Source organism: Vicugna pacos, chromosome 2 (genome assembly GCF_048564905.1).
Source record: "Vicugna pacos chromosome 2, VicPac4, whole genome shotgun sequence".
Classification (NCBI taxonomy): domain Eukaryota; kingdom Metazoa; phylum Chordata; class Mammalia; order Artiodactyla; family Camelidae; genus Vicugna; species Vicugna pacos.
In genome coordinates, this window is record NC_132988.1 from 37,135,965 (window position 1) to 37,157,985 (window position 22,021).

At 36.1% G+C, this 22,021-nt stretch overlaps 1 protein-coding gene across 5 annotated transcripts in view; it reads left to right on the top strand.

Moving 5' to 3' along the window:
* PDE5A (phosphodiesterase 5A) overlaps positions 1-22,021 on the top strand; it is a 130,786-nt gene that overhangs the window by 9,717 nt on the left and 99,048 nt on the right. For 4 of the 5 annotated variants that reach the window (XM_031691520.2, XM_072938264.1, XM_015247684.3 and 1 more), the window contains exon 2: positions 13,980-14,568. In XM_031691520.2, coding sequence (XP_031547380.1) covers positions 13,984-14,568 — 585 coding nt within the window. In that variant the 5' untranslated portion in view covers positions 13,980-13,983. Of the gene's footprint in view, positions 1-8,233; positions 8,255-13,979; positions 14,569-22,021 lie in introns of those variants that run through there. The other variant, XM_072938285.1, reaches the window with a different exon arrangement.

The following is a 22,021-nucleotide window of genomic DNA, read 5'->3' on the forward strand; positions in this document are numbered from 1 at the left end:
TAGTAGGGACTGAGGGCAATTAAATAAATCACTGAGTTGATTGATATTGAAAGGTTAAAAAATGACTTAATTTTTGAATTTAGGATGCAGACTAGATACTGACTTTGCAGGATTTCTGTGAAATTAGTTTAGCTGGACAGATATAGATTGAGTTGACTAGTGTTATAGCTGACTGATGTAGCCTTGGAAATATCTCTTATATCTGGTTCTTAGTTTAAAAAAAAAAAAAGCCTGTGAAGTACATACCTAAGAATAAAAATTGAAGAAACTTTTTCCACATGAGTCATTCATTTGATATTTAGCTCTGTACTGTTATTTATTGACTTGGTATTCTCATTTTATTTTGAATCATTTTTTTTTCATGGTGTAAGTGCTCTATTCATTTTCTCTAACTGGTAGGAATTTGTGTCTTTTGCCAAGGAAATTTAAGGCAGGTAAAGCAGACTGAGTATTAAGTTTATAAGAATGATTCTGATAAATATTCTAAGAAGCCTTTAAAGATATATATATATTCATATCCCCTATTTGTAGTTTGTAGTGAACATGCTTTTTAAAGTCTTAGGTGCCACTGTTAGTTTCTGTATTCTTTGAGACATTTCCCTTGATTCTGAATTATAAAGTAAGATTAACTTCTTGCAAACTGTCTTCTCTGAATAATTTCATTACATGTAAACTTGGGAGAAAAGGGCTCCCCATCTGATTATTATATCCCTAGTGATAACTATTTTTTTTAAAAATAGTTTCTGTTGAATAACTGTGCTGAGGCTATAAGAAGAGAAAAGATCATGACCTTTTAGGCTGATGAAATAATTATAACACACACACACAGAATCTTTGAACTTTAGAGTTGGAGGGGATTATGTAATCCTATGTTTCTCAAACTGAAGTGATGTTCCCCTATTAAAGAAAGACATTCTTATTGATCTCCAGTATCTTAGTGAGAAAGTTTTTGGTCGCAATTGACAGAAACCCAACTGAACTCATATAAAATTGACTCACATAATTGACGAGCCTGGGGGATTGACGTGGATATGAAATTCAGCTGATGAAATAATTTTGTCAAGATTCTGTCTTTCTGTCTATAGATCTGTCTAATCTGTCTGTCCATCCTTCAGTCCATCCATCCATCCTTTCTTCCTTCCTCCTGTCCATCCATTCATCCATCTATCCTTTTGGCCCTATTTTTTGTTGACTTTATCTCCTGCATGCTTTCTTTATGTACTAGAAAGGTTTCTTGCAAGTTTATGTGGATCTTAGACTTCTGATGTTTGAGAAGTACCATATCTATATCAATCCTCTCAAAATTATTTTGGCCTTGTATCACTTCCCTGCTCTGGACCAATCATTGTGTCTGGAAGAATAGGGTTGTCTTACTGCCTTACTGGGGCAGGTAACCCATAGTGTGATGTCACTGGGTTGGGGGAGGAGTCCCAAAAGAAAGTGATGTGAGCACACCCAGAAGTTCCAGATATCTGCCATATTTAGTACTGACTTTGTTTTATTTTAATGTTATTTAAATGTGGAATTCTTAAGAGTAGGTATAATTTAATCATAGTTATAGCATTTATGCAACTGTAATGCCAAAATAAATGTATAAGTTAGTTACGAATAAATTGATAAAACTCTAGCCGAATGCAAATTGACAGCATTCATTAAATCATCCTTGCAGAGTGAATATGGCCCCGACTACCCAGTGTGGGTCTGGTGAGATCAGCTTGCCTTTGCTGCAGTTGCCCTGTGATGATTCATTTCTCCCACTGGGTCTCTTAACAGTCATGAAACTTTTATTCCTATAACACAGCATACCAGATTTTGGGTTTTATTTGGCTTGAAAGCATATTTGCATATCAAGTCTACCTCTTTTATTTTCTCTTTATTCCAGAACCGTTGGGCGGCAGTGTAACACAAATATAAACCTGACCGCTAAAATTGCAGGATAATATTTGGTTATAAGGTGGTCATCCCAGTAATAAGGTATACTTCTTCCACCTTTTTTGGTTTTAATTGTATTACTATAAAAACACAAAATTAAAACATTTTCATAGAAACAGTATACACATTCAAAACATACTTGCTTTGGACTCTTAGGGCTTCTCATACCTCAGTTGAGACTTGCCAGTCCAGTCCAGTCTCTCCCATATCTAAATTGCAACACAAATCAGTTTATATATTTACAGCATAGATTTTGGTTAGTGTGTTTTCTTTCAGATGTAAGTAGGTTTCCTTTAAGGAACATTTTTTATACGTGATTGTACATGCATGGAAAATTACAAAACATGTCACTTACAACTCTCAAATTTGAATGTAAAACCGTATGAAACAGTTCTGCATTTTATTTATATTTTGTCCCAATATATTTTGTCTCATGTTTCAGAGCTGGAGAAATCTCACAATATTAAGTAACTTTAGGTAGTGTTTGTTTCCAGTCCATGACAGAAGCAAGTGAACTACTCACTGTAGCATCAGAATAGAGATTATTGGCAGAATTACTTGGAGGTGCCCCAGACCTCCCCTGTGTCATTTAATACCCTGTTACAGTGTGTTAATCTTTTATTCATCTAAACCAATGCTTCTTAAATTGGATGCTCTTTGGCATTTGGTGGTGTCACTTCTTGTTGTTGTGAGAAGCTGTTTACCATGTTGTAGGATATTTAACATCCCTGTGCCCCAGACACTGACACTGCACCCCAATCATTGTGACACATATTTCTAAATGCTTCCCAAAGACTGGCACCACTGTTTGGTTGGGAGCCACTGTTTTGAACCGTTTAAAATTTATTTCTATTTATGGTGGGTAAGGGCCTCAGATTGGACAGATTTAAGCTTCAACCCCAGAGCTACTTCTTTCTAAGAGTATGACCTTAGGTACTTTATATACTTTTTCTATAAAATGGAAATGATAGCATTTACTTCTAGGGTTCTTAAGAAATTAAAAGGAAATAATGCATATTTCCCTAACTTTTTTTAGAGTGATTTTCAGTAGGTTACTATTTATTTTACCTTGATAATCATCAGTGTCTTAAATGTAAGTGCAGACTTTGAGAGTCATTCCCTTATTCTGATAAGTGAGAATTAGAACAACAGAACAGGGATTTAATAGACTTTGTGACCTTCTCATTTTTCAGATGAATTTTTATTAATGTTTTGAAGAGAACCTTTTGTGGATTGTGTGAGGTACTGGAAAGGGAATTGGAATGGAGTCCAGACCTCCTGATTGTGTTCCCAGCTTTGTGGCCGGCTTGGGTTAATAAAACTTGGCTTTAAAATGAGAGATGGGAGGGAGTGAGAAATCAAGACAGAGAAATTCATAAATGAGTTTAAAAATTTCTTTCAGTTCTAAGCATTCTTGATTCTCACCCAGAGAGCAGAATATCAGCTTCTTAGATTGAACAGTTTCCTTCTCTAAGTGTTTTCCAATTACGAGTAGTGGCTCCAGGTCAAGTTATACAAACACCACAATTAAAACTGTGTAAAATTAGGATCCAAGAGCAGGAAAAATATCTAACATTATATTTTATGTGAACTATTTTTTGTTTGTGTTTCCTGCAGATAATTTTAGCCCACTTCTAAATAAGTTATCAATGATCCCTTTTCAGACAGGAAATTAGTATGCTCTTTGTAATTCTGGATTTAGGGGTTAATTCACATTAAAAAGACTAGAGAGAAAGAAAAAGGGGTGATGTTTTAATAGAAGACTCAAAAACATGATCATGCATTGTGTTTTGTGGCTCATTCAGGGCCTGTACCTTTTTACTCTGTTTTGTTTGTGGCATCCTTCAAATCTCTCCAAATGCTACCACTCAAGGGTAGCATCCTCGAGGTCCAGGTATCAACCTACTTACAGAATTTCCCCAAGGAAGTTCCCTTGGGTAGGAACTAAAATGGACCAACTTTCATCCCCAAATCTCCTATAGCAGAGTGTTAAAGTATTGTTTTATCAAGTATTAAAACCACTCTTCAGTTTATAATTATGGTTATTATGAAATATTGCTATTATTGTCATCATCGGTGATTAGTTGTATACTTTATCACACTTAAAAATGTTTGACATCTTGAAAAAAATCATCCCTCATTTTATAAATTACTTTTTAAAAAATTTCTGAGTAGTAGTAGAAAAACAAGTTATGTTCTATCATTGATTCTTCTCAACTAAATGTTCAGCTCTTAATATTCAGAAAATTATGTCATATTTGAGTATAGTTATTGGTCTAGGGAGCCTATGGTTTTTCAGTTCTAATTTGAAAAATTACTAACGTTAAAACAACTTTTTTTTCTGCAAGTGTTTCTATAGAGAAATTAGTGCTTTAAATTAGGAGCCAGTTAATCAAATGGCTAACATCTAGTTATTCTGTAGAAACTCATGAATAAATTCTTTGTATTTTTACAAAAAAATTAATCACTTAATCACTTTTGAAAATATACTCCAGTTAATGTTCGATTAACTTAAAAACAGTAACTATCTCATATTAAATACTGTGTACCAGACTCTATGCTATCACTTTATTGGCATCATTTTCCGTAATTTTCTTAGAAACCCTGTGAGGATTAATGCCATTATCTCCATTTTATAAAGACAGTAAGTAATGCATCTGAGGTCATATTCTTAGAAAGGAGAAGCTCTGGGATTGTAGCCTAAGTCTGTTCCACATAGGGCCATTAACCACCATTCTCTACTAGAGTGCAGTATCAGTATTAATGGAAGCAAAACGAAGGCTCATAGATTTAATATCATGAGGAATTTAACTCAGGAAGACGTTAAAGTTTTTCCTAGGGCCTCTTTATGTACAAGCACATTGCTAAATGATGGGCTTAGAGACTTTGCCCAAGTGAGTTTTGTTTCCATATATAATTTTAGAGTATGAAAATTGGGAACTTTGAAATGACATTTTAAAAGAGAGTGGCTGAAAATTTAGGTACTAGACTGTTATAATTATATTTTTAGTATTAGAACAGAAATACCGTAAGTATAGTATATATTCAAAGAATTTTTATTCTGATATATTATTTTAGGCAAGACTACAAAACACATTAAACTAGTTGCTCTACAAGTAGGTTTTATTTGATTATATTTTTAACTCATGAGAATTATTATGTTTATATCAGAATTTCACTTTTTCATTTTTCGTAAATTTTTTGTTTTCTTTTCACTACTCTTCTAGATGCCAAGAAATCATCTATAAAACCTAGACAAAGTATTTTAATTATTTTTCCCTTTCAAGGCATCTGGAGTATTGAATATATATTTTAAGGCTTTTTTTTTTTTTAATATTCATTGCCTAAGATGAGTGAGCAGTTCAACTTTGGTAGAAAGTAAAATTGTTGCTGCATGGAGCCCCTGTGGACACAGGCGTGTGTGTGTATCCCTTTTGCTAATCATATAGATTTAAACCAATTTAAATATTCATTAAAAAGGTGTTACTAGCTTGGTACCATTAAATTTAATCATTAACTTAATTATTTTTCATTTTAAGAATGATACACTTTTCTTCACCTTCTCTAAAAATAGGAGCACACAGGATGTGTAGTATGAAATATATAGCACTTTATTTCTGCCACATATATAATTTAGTAAGATAAACTCCCCGCTACAGCCATTGTACAAAATGACAATTCACCTCCTAATTCCTTCAATTCTTTTTTTTTTTTTTAACGAATGAATTTGTTCATCCCTCTGTGTATTACTACAGACCCAAAATGTCCGACACTGGAAATGTCAAGCCCAGCCTTTTCCTGCAGCAGCTGCTAGACCCTGACTGCCTGGCCTTTTGAGTGCATGAACTCATTTAGTTTTGTAGGGCACTCCACCCACCTAGGCATGTCGTCTTGAAGGGTGCAGTGTTGTGAGTGCTATAAAGAATCCTCAGGAAATCAAAATATGGTAAACATTATTCCTCATGACACTGATTTTTATATTAAGTCATCATTGCATGTGCAGTTTGAGCTGCAAGAGTAGAAATATTAAGACAATAAACTGTATCATTTTAAAAGATACGAGATTTAAAATTCAACTCACATTTATGATAACTCATGGGAAGTTTTTTTTTTTTTTAATACCAACTTTCAGTTGGCTTTACTTCCTGCTATCTAATATCAGTATTTTGGGTGCTCTACTTGCTCAGTGTGGGGAGCCCATCAGTGAGCCCTGAGCAGCATCTACCTATCTACAAGTTTGAAACCACAGATGGTGTTCACATTCATGTTACCTGAGAGGAGTGACTCTCAACAGTGATTTTGGTACTCTCTAGGGTTCCTCCAGTTATTTTAAGACATATTGTAAAAGTTTAAAAACAGAGTGAAATCTAATTTACCAGTTTAAAAAAGGTGTATAATACAATTATTTATGAGGTAAGAAATGTTGTGTGTAATAAAAGACGGAAGGAAATAACTGACTAGAGGACCATAAAACAGACTTTAGTAAGGAGAGAAGGAATGATCTGGATGGGATGTTAAACATCAGGGTCTTGTCATCGATTATAAATTCTTGGCATCAGTTTTCATTGTATTTCCCTTGGCCATGTCTTTATTTCAAGCATCAAGGGCCTGTTGTCTTTCATTAACAGCCTTGTAAAAGTTAAGTCAACTCAAAGGCTTCAAGAGGGCCACTCTGCTTTTGATTGCAGGGAAGTTAGCAAGGACTTACTTCTACATGAAAGCACAGTCTGAGTTATCAGTGCTTGTAGCAGAGGGTAAAATACCTTTGGGGAAGTTGCATCCATTTCATTCTTTTTGCTCAAATGGCTAGAATGTAACTTACATAGAGTTATGCCGTAACTCTTCTTTTTGGAGGGAAAACTTAGTGGGATTCCATAAAGAATGACAGTCTGCAGTATTTTCTTTGCCAAGGACTTCGAATGCTCAGGGTGCAGTAGCCAGCCTATTGCCAAACCCTGATAGGCCCCCTCAGCCTGTGGGCTTGTACCAGTAGGAACACGACCTTCCCCTCCTCACTTTCTCTGGTTCTCTGGGCTGTAACTTTATGAGAAATTGAACAGCCATTGCTTCTTATCTAGTCCCACATCTCCATTGGAGTAAGTACTAAGGGTATAGGAGATAGTGAAATACATATATATTTAGATCCATGTGAAACAATGTTTAATTATTTACTGAACCAAAATGACAATTGAAAATTTCAAATATAGAAGGTTATATAATTTTGAGCAAAACCCAGCTGTTTTAATATTGTGAGGTCTAGATTTACTCAAGTAATTAAAGACTGAATGAGGACTACACAGTACATTAGTGACCACTTTGACAAGACATAAGATCTTTCCCCCCCTTTATTTCTAGGCAGACTACTCAAAGGCAAAGAAAAACCCTTTATAGTCAGTCACTATCAAGAACAGACCAATAAGGGAAAAAAAAAAACTTGTCCTTTTAACAGAAAGAAATCAAAATTCTAATTTGACCAGCTTATTTCTTTATATTAAAACTCATTTACTTAATTAAGCATATTTCAATCTTGTCCAGTCCTGACCATACTTAAAATTCCTTTTTAAAGACCACCCCCTTTTTAAGAACGTTTTACAACTTTGTGTCCATTTTAATTTGTCCCTTGTTTTATTTCCCATTTAGAAATAGCCAGCTTTAGGACAAAATCACTTTCTTTTTCCTTAACAAAAACAAGGAGATAGCAAAATCTGAAATATATGGAAGAGATTTTTGAAGTGCTTCCACATGCATTTTCTAACTGGACTCATATATCAACCCTGTGTGGTGAGTAAAGGAGTAAGAAATCTTTCCTCTAATTAAAAATGAGGAAACTGAAGGGCAAAAAGAGATGAGAGTTGACTGACCTCATAATCATTGCCTCCTGGCCTATTGATGATGTAAGCCACTGTAGGCATCTCCATGGCCTTTGTGGCCTGTTAATTACAGCTGCCCATTTTTGCAATGAAGAGCTTCTACATCAGGGAAAGTGAACTCCAGAGAAGTTGTGATTGGTTCAGTCACACATCTGTGTGTGGTCTTGTAGCTGGAATTGGATGGCCAGTTTAGTATTCTTGATTTTATATACCCTGCTGACGACAGCACCTAGCACTTCATGAAGAAGTTAGAACAGGCAGTGTTTTCCCTGTTTTATAGAGGAAGAAATTGAAACTCAGAAGAAGAAGAAAATTGCCACTGATCGTAGATTCCATTAGTAGCAAATGCTAAGTTATAGATGAGAATTTAGGATTTATGGCTGAAAACCACAGCCTCTCGGTGCTTTGTAGTTCCAAGGATTTTTAGCAATTAAGCAATATCCCATTTATAAGTAGGTTGCAATTTGTTTTTTCACTATTAATTATATGGTACGTTTTTGACAGTAAAATGAAAAGGTTTGATTTAAGGAAGAATTTTATGCTACAGGGTATTAATCCAAGAGCTTTTAAAAGGTTCAGCTATCATACACAGGATCAGAGTGTGGTACACAGGATCCTTTGTGTTCTTTTGATGATAAAATCAGTATTAGTGATTTGATAGCTTGGAGCTCATTAGTATGCTTCATAGAACACCTTACCTTTTCTTTGTCGTCTAGCTACCAGCAGTTTCAGTTGGGAAAAGCAGAGTATCGAATGACTAATGTGGCCAACTAAAATACAAGACACCCAGTAAAATCTGAATTTTATATACTACTTATACTAAAGAATTATTCATTTTTTAATCTGCAACTCAACTTTAACTCGGTGTCCTGTATTTTTATTTGCCAAATCTAGCAGCCGTAAGAATTACTCTTTTCTTTAACACATTTATTATACATTCTTTTCAGTGCATCTTTTTAGTTTTATAAACCATGGCCTGTTTTCAGGTAGACATGGGATTCAGTCAGATTTTTTTCAAGACACTGTCGTTAAGAATATTTGTTCTCTGAGTCCCTTGAGGCCGTGTTTTTACCTCAGTGGTTTAGTGTGCCATTCTTTTATGATCTGGACACAGAAAGAATTAAGTTAGAGAATGTGTTATTATTAGTGATTTTATTCTCTTTTTGCCCTGTGTGTTTAAATTTGATTTTGACTCTTTCAGATGCAGCTAGATGTCATGGTGTGTTTTCTTCATAATAAGCATCAATGTTCTGAGAACTTTTACATTCTTGTAGGCCGTAAAACCTGGATTAGGAGACCTGGATTTGATTCCTGGTCTTGCTACCAACTAGCAGAATGTGTTTGGTTCAACCATTTAATTTAGCTGCATAATGTAGAAAATAGGTTTAAACAGAATAGTGCTTTTTCCCCCTTCCAATATCACTAATGTAAATACTTTTCAAAACCTCACAGAATCAAAGAAGAGAAAGGAGGGAAAGTAGAGATCCTATCCCAGGCCACAGGAGTGATTTGTCCCGTCAGAAACCAAGTTTCTTGAATCCCATCTGGTATTTTTAACCTCGTATTTGACATGTCCATCTTTCCATCTTTATTCATTTGTATGCAGTTACATATAACTTCATATGACAGAAGAATTCAGGATGTATATAAATTAACTTCAGGACACAATATAAACTTCACTTTGGGGAGGAGAAGTGACTCTGTGATTTGCCTGGGTTTGCTCAGTCCTGCCTCCCTCATGTCCACCATAGTCCCAGACACATTCAAGGGTCTTCATGAAACTAATTCACTCTAGAAAAAAAGGACACTTAAAAGTGAATTCAATTAAACTGGTAAAATATCAGTGAAAAGTTTCAATTGGAACTTTATCTTGAAAAATGGAACTATAAGTTATGAAAGTAAATTTATCTTATTTTAGATTTAATAAAATTTAGGTTATAATAAAAACTCCAGGCTAATTTGCAGAATAAACAATTTTCTGACTAGACAATACCGTGAACAGTATGTTTACTTCTTGTTTGACTTATGCAGTGTAATCATAAGGAGAGTTTCTTTTTTCCCCCAAGATAGTTTTTTTGAATTAATATTTGAAGACTTCATCAGTTTTTCCAAAAGCCTTTCTTAATCTAGTTATTTGAAGAGAATTTGAAGAGTCTTTCTTAATGTAGTTATTTGAAGAGAATTCTCTTTGCAGTTATTTATTATGTTATTGGCCTTGTTGATTCTTCTTTTAATTGTTGTCTGGTCTTTAATTGGGCATAACCCTTAATTATCAGTGGCTTCATGGAATATTAGAACAGTTCTCAACATCACTTTTATCTACTAGAAATTCTGTATCTTATGTAAGAATTTAAATTTCAGTCTGCAGGTGATTTGTATTTGCTGAGACTGAAACATTAAAAAACAATGAAAAGGAGATGATAGACATCAGTCTTAAGGAGGAAGGCCCATGTCATACAGCGACATAGGTCATGCACTGCAAAACCTCAAGGGCTGCCTGAAGGGGGAGACACGTGAGAGACGATTTAATTTTATTTGTGGTTGGATTATAGGTGATTGTTTTGATGTTATGACAATGTGTTTTCCTGAGCAGGCCTGTATCTACAGGGACTCAGATAATCAATAATGTGGTCATCAGAAAACCCTTCCTCCCATGACTGGTAGTGACTGAATGACTGACTATACTAGATGTACTTTTCCTGTGTCATTTAATACTGAGTTCATCTCTCCAAGGAAATATCTAGAAATGAAACACTTGTGAGACAATTAAATATAATAATACAAATCACCTAACAAAGAATTTGGGGGCAGTGGCTCTGCTTCAGACATAGATTAGGCCCTGCAGGGTGTGTGAGGGGATATTAGCCATGGTCAGCTATGAGGCTTACACCCAAGGGATAATGAACGTTAATAGCCAAAGCACAGTGTTGATTTTCTGTAACAAATATTCCAGCGTTCAGATATGCAAAAGATCATTGCCCTTTCTAATGCGATTAATGTGGGAGCCTTTATTTATTTTTTCATTCACTCAAATATTTATCGAGGATATACTACATGACAGGCTTTTTCTAAGGACAGTGAGGCAGTCACCAACAAGACAGAGGAACTATGAATTTACATCTACTTGGAGGAAACAGACAATAAACCAACAGATTAATAAGCAAGAAAAATAGACAAGAATAAGATCAGATAGTGTTGGGGGCGGAACAGAATATGCCGGGGCCACTTGAGGTGGAGTAATCAAGGAAGGCCTGTATGCGCAGGGGATGAGGGAGCTGTGCTCAGCCAGGCACAGGTGAGGAGAGCATTCCAGACTGGGCGCCGTTGAGTTTGGTGTGGTTGAGGAGCACCCAGGGGTCAGCGTGGGTGAGGGGGACTGTGGTAGGGGGTTGAAGGAGTTTGGGTTTTATTCTCAAGTCAGTGGGGAGCCAAGAAGGATAGTTAAGATGTTAAGGTTTTCTTTGTTCAAAGATTATTTTGGTTGCTGTATGGAGAATGGATTGAAAGGAGACCAGTGTAATAGACTAGTTAAGGGGCTGTGGCCATAGTCCATTGGACCAGGGAGGTATTACAGGAGATAGAAATGAACAGATTGGGGTATAAGGTTTTGGAAGTTGAGTTGACAGGACTTGGCTGCTGGATTGGATGTGAGAGTTACAGGAAACAGAAATTCAGAGTAACTCCTTGATGTTTGGTTGAGTAACTAGGGCAGTGATGGTGCTATTTATTCATATGAGGAGGACTGGCAGGAAGTGAGGTTGGAGCAAGGTGACAGGTCGGGCATTAGAATTCTGATGTCACCATTTTAAGGTGTCTGTTTAGACATTCACATGGAGTGATCAAGTAGGTGGTTTGATTAAAAAATTAAAAAGCTGATCACCAGTTTCCAATGAGAAGAAATAAGTTGAGGTTTTAAGTTTGTAGCTGAAATAGTTAAAATGCCAATTTTTATATTGATTTGACAATTTAAGTTATATACATGTATTTTTAAATCATGTGAGATATCTTGATTTAAACATATTGCTTTTTTCTTTACATTTTACAAAACAACTTTATTCAGATGCTTCCTGTACATTTCTGACAGATTGACATGCATTTCTGACATCAGTGTTTTTGCCCCACTACCATGATTTTGATTAAGTTAGTGCTTTCCAAAGTATGTCCCCTCATTTCTATTGAAGTCTTTGAGATACAGCATTATTTTAATATCATTGTCTGCTCTCATCACTGGAAACTTTGTCCCAAGCCACAGCATGCATTTATAAAACATTAGGACAATTATATTTTTAAAAACTCTGTGCTGTAGGTACACACTGGAGAGCTATGCAGTCTATTTACCTACTACATTGCTTTTTAAAGAAAGCTTTAAAATTTATAACTGTATCTAACACTTGGAATTATTGGATAATCCTGAGGTAATCCTGATAACATCTGTGTTATCTTTTTTTTTTTTTTGACCCATTTCATTCTAGATCAGTACCATTTCAGGGATATTTACCAAACAATAGATTGCGGGTCAAAATAAAATAATTAAGGGAACATTCCATAAGTGTAAGACTTAGTAGAGACTCCGAAAAAAGGCAAACTCTTCTCTTTCTGCATCTTTTTCACTTAATTATAATTCAAATCATCATTGATATCGGTACCTATGACCATTTTTTAACGTCTGCCTAATGTTACATTTATAAATGTGCCATGACATGATTTGCCCCCCTTCTATAGGTGGTATTAGGTTGCTGCTTATCTTTGCTATAACAAGCAATACCACAGTAAATAAAGGTCCCGGTGCTTCCTTTGCCACATGTGAAAAACCTCTGAAACAAAGGATAAATGTATTTTAAAACTCGTTAGATGTTGCCTGCTTGCCTTCTGAAGAGGTGATTATCGCCTACTTGCCTTCCAAAGAGGTGATACCAATTTTTACAGCAGCCAGAAGGATTGGAGAGTGTCTGTGTCCTGACACTCTCCAAAACGGTGCATTGTCCAACTTTTTCATCCTGGCTGTTTGGTGAAAATGATCAATAAGCCACCGTGGAGTGCAGGCTGCATTGCTCTATAAGACCAGTTCTTTTAAATATCCTCAGTGGTAGCAAGTTTTTGTCTTTTGGAAGTAAGTTTTAGTTTTGGAAAAAATCAAGTCTAATCCTTAAGATACATATTAAGTTAGCTGTTTCTTCAGATTTGTTGCGGTTTTGCTTGTTTTGAGAGGAAGGCTTAGTGAAAAACAAGATCTAACTTTTAGATAAAACTAATATTCCTATATGGCTTATTAATTTCTTTTAGAAGCTAGTTTCAGAAGAAGAGTTCCAAAATGTCTAACGTAATAGCACCATCAATTGGTGTAAGATTACATCTTTCCAAGTGGAATTACTTGAATTGAACAATAATCATTTTGATGTGTATGATCTGGTATATTTATTTTAAAAAATCACCTACTGTGAAGGCTTTAGCTCAGCTAGATTTCTTCATAGGTTGGCACATTAACAACATAAATAATTTCATTCCTCTTGGCCTGAATTCTTTAGGCTAGTTATTGCCTACTTTTTAATTTTCGCCCTTTTTGAAAGGAGTAGATAATCTAGAAGAAGAGATCATCATTTTACCATTACTTGAACAAGCATTATTAGGATGATACTAATAGAAGTCTATCTTTCTACCACATACCAGATCAAATTGTTTACATTTTCCTTTTCCCTTTCTAAATATAATCTATATATAGTGCTATAGATAAAAACTATCTAAAAGTTAAGCATATTGGCTAGCCAAATTTAGGTAAATTTTTAAAAATATTCAACTTCAGAACAAGGTGCATTTTAAATAGCAGATTATTTTCCACTTTTATGTTCTCCTAAGACTTGTCAGATTTTATATTTTTTTTACTTTAATACAAACTGATTGTGAGAGGAGCAGACTTGACACTTGATGTGTTGTAAAACATGTATCTGAAAATATATGTATATAGGAGTCAGACCTTATTAAAATTTTCATTGAAGCAATTGTCCGTCACAGTTTTTCCAAATAAAATTGTCCTAAATAAACCATCTTGTTTTTATTTTCTACGACAAATTGGATTATAATCTCATCAGTTTACCATGAGGGGATTTTTGGAAGCTTTACGGTGAGGACAGCACCTTCCCTCCTTAAATATTTAATGTGTGTACATGTTCTTTCCTGCAGAGAAATGGTCAATGCATGGTTTGCTGAGAGAGTTCACACCATTCCTGTGTGCAAGGAAGGCATCAGAGGCCACCCAGAATCTTGCTCTTGCCCCTCACAGCAGAGTCCCCGTGCAGATAGCAGTGTTCCTGGAACACCAACCAGGAAAATCTCTGCCTCCGAGTTTGATCGGCCTCTTAGACCCATTGTTGTCAAGGATTCTGAGGGAACTGTGAGTTTCCTCTCTGACTCGGAAAAGAAGGAACAGATGCCTCTAACCCCCCCACAGTTTGATAATGATGAAGGGGACCAGTGCTCCAGACTCTTGGAATTAGTGAAAGATATTTCCAGTCACTTGGATGTCACAGCCTTATGTCACAAAATTTTCTTACACATCCATGGACTCATCTCCGCTGACCGCTATTCCCTGTTCCTCGTCTGTGAGGACAGCTCCAACGACAAGTTTCTTATTAGCCGCCTCTTTGATGTTGCAGAAGGTTCAACACTGGAAGAAGCTTCAAATAACTGTATCCGCTTGGAATGGAACAAAGGCATTGTGGGACATGTGGCAGCTCTTGGTGAGCCCTTGAACATCAAGGATGCGTATGAGGTAAACAACGAACTGTTAGTACAGAGTGGGGGTTGGGAGTGGAACCTGGCTGGGGCATTGGACAACTACTGTGAATAATGGGGAGTTTTGAGAATGAGATGTACTAATTTGCATACTTACTTAAAATGAGAATGTATGGTAGGAACTTTCCCATCTTTTAAATGCCAGAATTCCTTCACTGATGGCTAAGTCAAGAATAAGAGCCTGAGAGAAATCTTGTCTTGTTTTTCTCTTTAATGATAACTTAGCATGGCTCATCTCATAGTTGTATGCTTTCATCTTTTTACCTGATCACTATACACATCTCTATCTGTGTTATCTCCACATGAACTTCTGACGATTTTACTCAGATTCCAAAATGATAGGTCCCAAAACAGTCAGAAAACCAAACCTTCTAAAATTCACTTACTCCGTTAATCATATTCATTCATTTGAAGCCCCATTGATACCAAAATCTGATTGTCTTTCTTTCCATCCTTTTCTTTTCATTTCTTTTATTAAACAAATAAATTTATGGATGTCTTCAAAAAATGGAAATTTTTGCCCAAAAATAATTCAATGGGAAGATTCGATAGTTCTTCCACTTTTGGTTCAGTTATGAACAGGCCTTTAATTATGGACTTAAAAATTGCACTGTATGATTCTTCAGATTTCTTATTTAAAATTATTATTTTATTAATAGAGGTTTTAAACAAAGTATCTTAATTGAATGACACTTGGTATGTTTATGAATTATGTTCTACCACTTTAATAGAATAATTTTTCTAACTATTGTAGTAAAGTTTCCATAGTATTGCCAGCTTGAGGCTCTGCTGTGTAATTTGAGAAGTCATAGCTATTTTATTCACCCTTGTATTCCTGATGCCTAATATAGTGCCTGGCACATAGAAATACTGTATTTATAAATATTGATTGAGAGAAAATTATAGTAGTAAAGATAAGTAAGTAGAATAGAAAGCAGGTCATAATAGATGCCAGGGAAAATGTGTTAGGTTCAGGGAAGGAGATCACATCTAATTGGGGAGATGGAGAGAGGTTTCTTTGAGGAAGCAATGCTTGATAAAGACCCTGGAAAATGGATAAGACCTGAATAGATTGAGTTGTGTGCACAGTGAGATCCAAATGTGAAGAGGAATTTGAAGAGGAGACAGGAAGTTGGACCTAGTGGTGCTTGTATGGAAATGTGTGCATAATAGACAGTTTAGGTGTTGAGGAGCTACTGGTGATTACTGGGGTCTTTAATTCCAGGCTGAGGAGTATGTATGTGATTCAGAGCCATGAGGAATAATTGAAGGTGATTTGATTCTGACTGTGTTTTAGAAAGATGAATTTTATAGTGGTCATAAAATGAATGAGAGGGGAAAATCCTGGACACTGGGAAGATAGATTATTTTAATAGTCTGAGTAAGTTAAGACCTGAACCAGGGCGCTGGCCTTCAAGATCAAATAGAGCAAATGGATTTCAGATGAAGTTGAACCTGCTAGACTCAGCAGCTAATAGAAGATGGAAGTGTGGAGAAAAGAGGAGTTGGAGATGACTCAGGTTGTGAAGTTGGGTGAATAATGGTAACTGGTGAGGAATACCGATGGCAGGAATCTGCGGGGAGATGTGATGGTTCAGATAGGTTAAATTGGGAGAGGTTTTTCAGAATCTGTTCTCTACAAACAGTTTTTTCCATTTTGATTCTTCATGGGGCTGTCTCCATGACCTCTTTGAGCTCTGTGGTAACATCACACCATAGCAGCCTCCAGAGGGGTATTAAAGACACAGCTGAAGGATTGCTGCCAAATTTGCAGAATTCCGCTCCTGTCTTAGGTGACAGCTGGGTTTCCGCTTTTCAATGGCACTATAGTCCCAAGTATGGTAGGACCATAAATATGGTTCAGCTTTGCTGAGAAAGCCTTCATTTGTCTGCGTGGTCCTGAGTTTCTCAGCCTGAAAATTTCTTCACTTATATGCATTTTGTTTAGTCTGCTTACCATCTTTAGAGTTTTGAAGGTGCCATTTTTGTTTTGCAGCTAGTAATGATTTAATTCTTGTCCTGTTGTCTAAAATAGACCCACGGTCCTTGATTTGCCGTGCCCCCAGGGGGAAGCCTCTTAGCCTGTGGATTCCTCATGTTGCTGCTTCACCCTTAACACCCTTGATCCGTGTTTGTAATGGCCTTGCAGAAGTTATTCCTGTCCCAGGAATTTCATTAGAAGTCACGGGGTTGATCTGTGACATAACTTACATTGGTGTTAACAAGTGGAAGTGACTTGGCTAGTGGATAATTCATTACTCAGCCCACTCATAATCTTAATAGTCAAAACACTGTCTCATAGCCTTTTGTGAAAATAGTCAGAATGAAAAAAAAACTATGCTTTCTGAGTCTATGCTTTCTGAGTCCTCTTTCTTTACATATGGCCATAAAATAACACTGATAAGCAATATTTCTTAAGCTTATCTGACCACAGAATGCTTTTAAAGTTGTAATGTAGCGATAGAAAACCAAGAGGTGGTCATGAAATATAATAGTGCTCAGATTAAAACTAAGAGTGAAAAAATAGTCTCCTAGATAAATACATTGTAAGAAATGGTAAACATTTGATTTACTTCTTAAAATTTTGTAACAGAATGTTATAAAGTTGGGTTTTCAACTCTTTTATTACTAATAAAACAATACATTCATGTATTTAAAATATAAAGCAAAATCCAAAACTTAGACCTCAAATACCAATGCTGTTCAGTCACACATCATCTCCTGCATCATCCCGTCATTTATATAACTTTGTTGAATGTGGCACCACATTTATTAGTAATAAGATATTAATACATAATAATCAAAAAACTATATAAATGTTTGGCATTTTCCTTATATATGAAAACTAGGTATCATTCAATATCTAGATCAGATTGTGGGTTCTTCAGAAAAACATAACCAGGAGGAGATATATAGATATATAGATAAATAAGAAGAGATTATGATATAAGAATTAGCTCACTTGGTTATAGATCCCCAGAACTTCCATGGTCTGGCTGTCATCTGTAAGCTGGAAAATTGATGGTGTAATTCAGAGTCTGGAGACCTAAGAATCGGGGCAGGGGGTGGGGAGGTTGAATAGTGATGTAACTCTGGTCTGGGTCTGAGTCCCAAAGCTTCAGAACTAGGATCTCTAATGGATGAGGCAGGAGACCAGGAGAAGATGGATGTCTCAGGTCAAGCAGAGAGCAAATTTGCCCTTCCTCTGCCTTTTTGTTCTGTTCAAGCGCTCAAGGAATTAGATGATGCCCACCGGCATTGATGATCTTGACTCATTCTAGTGATTCAAATGCTCATCTCTTCTGGAGACATCCTCACAGACACACACAGAAATAATGTTTTATCCTCAAGTTGACACATAAAATTAATCATCACAGATGGCCTTGAGCCTCCTGGTTCCATGTCCTTTGGAAGCCTTAAGCCTCCTCAAGATTTCCTATGTCAAAGGATTTATATTGTCTAAGTAACCATTTTTCCTAAGTCAACTGGAATGCAAAACTTGGACTCTTCTCCTATTTCCATGGAACAACCACTCCCTGGATACCGTGATTTCTAGGGAGAAAAAAGAGGGTCTTGGGGAAGGGTCACATTGCCACCCACGTGGCCTTCCGGCTACAGCTGCTACTCCTCCCATCCCCACTGTTTTCAGTCTTTCTCCAGGTAAATAAATCTTCTCCATCTTTCACCCTGCAGGTCTCACTTTCTACTCAAGTGAATTTCTAGTAATTAGAATTATTTCCAAAATGAATTTTAGGAAAGAAATGACAAGAGCAACTGTTTTAATTTTGATAAATTTGTCATGGTATAATTGTGCCCCAAGGAACACATTTGGGAACTGCTGTATTTTTTTCCAGTGTTCTAATAATCTTTAGGTATTCCACTCTGTGGAAGAAAACTAGCATATAATTTGGTAAGCCTGCTGTGTTGTTTCCTATTATTTTTATTGTTATGTCACTTCAAACTTTAAATAAAGTTGCAAGACCAGTATAAGAAACTTCTGTACACCTTTTACTTAGATTCTCCTGTTGTTTATATTTTGCCCCATTTGCTTTATTATTCTCTTTTTCTATGTATAATGTGTGTAAGTAACATATGCATATTATTTTTCTGAACCATTTGGAGATAGTTTTACTAAATATTTCAGTATGTAATTTCTAACAGGAATATTCTCTCACACAATTGTGATACATTTATCAAAATCTGGAAGTTTTATGATACAATACTATTACCTAACAGTCCATAGTCAGATTTGGTCAGTTGTTCTGTGAATGCCCTTTAGAGTTATTTTTTCCCTCTATCAGGGCTCCCTTTAGTCTCCATTAAATCTGGAATAGTTTCTCAGTGTTTCTCATTCTTGACATATGTTTTGGAAGAATACAGGCCTTATCTTGTTGAGTGTTTTCCTTGAATAGATTCATGTTAGGCACTTTTGGCAGGAATACCACAGATGTTGATCTTGAGCTCTTGTTTGGTTTTCCAAACAACAGTCACTTAATTCTTCACTTCTCTTACACCAGCCAGGGTGTCCCACAATCCAACTCAATTCTGACACTAGCTACCTGGAGTTAGCGCAGAATCCACAGGTTAGGGACTCAGTCCCATGGTATTATTCCCACTTCAGATGTCAACCACAAATAGGATCCCCAGGCTGATCACACTTATGTCTGGCCAACTACAAATTCAGGGGTTCCCTGCTTAGTTTTAATAATTTGCTAGAATTACTTAGAGAACTCAAGAAATCACTATACTTAAAATTACAATTTTATTATTAAGGATACAATTCAGAATAGCCAAATGGAAGAGATACATAGGTCAAGGAGTGAGAGGTGGGGGACACAAAACATCCATGCCTTCTCCAGAGGGCAGTACACCACCATCCCAGCACATAGATAACTTCACCAACTCGAAAGTTCCTGCAAACCTGATTGTTTTCTGTGTTATGTAGGCATGATTGAGTAAATCATTGGTTATTGGTGATTGGACTCAATCTCCAGCCCCACTTCCCTGTCCAGAGGTCAGTGGTGGGGCCAAAAGTTCTAATCTGCTAATCACTTGATTGGTTTTCCTGAAGCCAGCTCATCCTGAAGCTATTTGAGGCCCTCTCCTCTATAAATCTTGTCATAAGCATGAACTCAGATGTGATTGTAAGGAACTTGTTATGAATAAAAAAGACTCTCCTATCACTCATGAAATGTTAAGGGTTTGAGGAGCTTTATGCCAGGAACTGGGAACAAAGACCAAATACGTATATTTTTGTTATACTACAGACCTTCTTAGTATATATTATCAGGTAGCATATGATGTTACTTTACCCACCAGTTGATGATGTTAAAGTTGATAACTTGGTTATTAAAGTGGTGTCCACTTTAATAATGTCCACTATAATGTACAATTTTCCCATTGTAATTAATAGGTATCTTAAGGGGAGATATTTTGATATTGTGTAAATATTCTATTCCTCATCAATGTACATTTACCAGTTTTGTCATACACTGATTTTCCAACCTCGTAATACCTTCTATGTATATTAGTTGGCATTCTAATATAAAGAAGAGCTTTGCATTCTTTATTCACTCATTCATTTATTTATTTCTATCATTTTGGAATCATGGATTTTTATTTTGTTCAATGAGTTATACTCTGTTATTATTTTTAATCACATTCTCAAATTACACCAGATTTGCCAGCTCCTCTGTCTTTTTGATATGCCCCATCACTCTTGACATTTCTTGCTTGCTGGGGGAGCTGAAAGTTTTACCTGCTTAACAAGATGCTCCAGACTCATTTTATGCTTTCCCTGCCCTAGCCCTAGCACCATTATTTTCCCCAAGAAGCCCTGGTTCCTTTCAGTGGAAGAGATGGTATTTAGAAGCCAGGATCTGGACACTAGGTGTGGTCATTGCTACTAGTTTATCAGCAGACAGAGCTAGGAGAAAATAACCACATGTATATACAATATATCTAAATTTTTATTTATTTCTATATCTAACTGTTACAGTAACTCTGTTTGTAACACTGTTACCAACGGTGAGTTCTTACCTCCAGTTTCAATCTAACATCTCAGGGTGCATTTTGTTTTCTTCCTCCTTTCTTAAGGAGGGTGTTTCCTCCTCCAAAAATAAAGCAGGTTTCCTTATTCTTTATATATTTGTGCTTAGGCTCAAGCCAAGTTCCAAGCTGTCTGCTCCCTTTCCTTAGATTCTATTATTGTTCCCTTCAGGCTGAAGAACTTCCATTAGCACTTCTTTAGTACTGGTCTGGTGATGACAGATCTCTGATTTCATTCATATGAAAATGCCTTTATTTTGCCTATATTCTTCAAAGATATTTTCACTATGTGTATATGTGCTTAAGGTTTTCACTAACTTTGGGAAGTTCTTGGTCATGTCTTTAAATATTTTTTCTGTCCCATTCTCTTCTCTTTGAACTCCAATTATATATACGCTGGACCACTTGATGTCCCAGAAAACACTGAGGCTCTGTTAACTTTCTATATGTATTTTTTTCCTCTCAGTCCTTTTGATTAGATTCTTTCTGTTCATCTGTCTTAAAGTTCACTGACCCTTCTGCCATTTCCGAACTGCTGTTAAATCCATCAGTGAACTTTTCATTTTAGACTTTATACTTTTCAGTTCTAGAATTTCCATTTGGGTTTTTTTTGTTGTTGTTGTTTTTAACAATTTTTCTTTCTTTACAGAGATTCCCATCTGTTCATTATCACCATATTTTACATCCTTAATTACATTTATAATAGCTGCTTTGAAGTCTTTGTTGATTACAACATCTGAATCATCTTGGGGTCATTTTCCATTGACTGCTTTTTCTCTTCGTTGTGGGTTGCAGTTTCCTGTTTCTTCACATGTGTTGTGATTTTTTATGGTATGCTGGACATTGTGAGTGTTTTGCTGCAGGGCATTTGGATCATATCATCCTCCTTTAAAACAGGGCTGACCTTTGTTCTTGCAGACAGTGAAGTGCTAGAAGTTACTAGAAGATCCTTTTGGTTCTGTCAGGCTCAGTATTATTTGTTGGGATGGACCTACTTATAAATTTTTTTAGACTTAGGGAATGTCACCCAAATGTAGGGTATGGTCCTTGCTCCTAAGGAGTGCCTTTCTGTATCTCAGTTGAATGCCTGAGGTGCTGAGTGATGTGTCTCCTCTAGCTGAGTAGAACCCCAATGTCTTCAAACATTTTTGTATCTGGTGTTACCATTCTGCTTTCAGTCTTCAACAAGTAATTTTTGCTAGACTCTCTTAAAGTCTTACCAAATACCTCTCTGAAATGATTAGCCACTCAATTTCTGCCACTCCCCCTTTACACCCCTACCCCCCACTCCCCCAACACAGCCTGTCTTATCAGGTACTTTACCTTGCAAATTCCAGACACTTTAGAAGCCCTGAATTCGGTTCCATTTGGAACTGTTACTC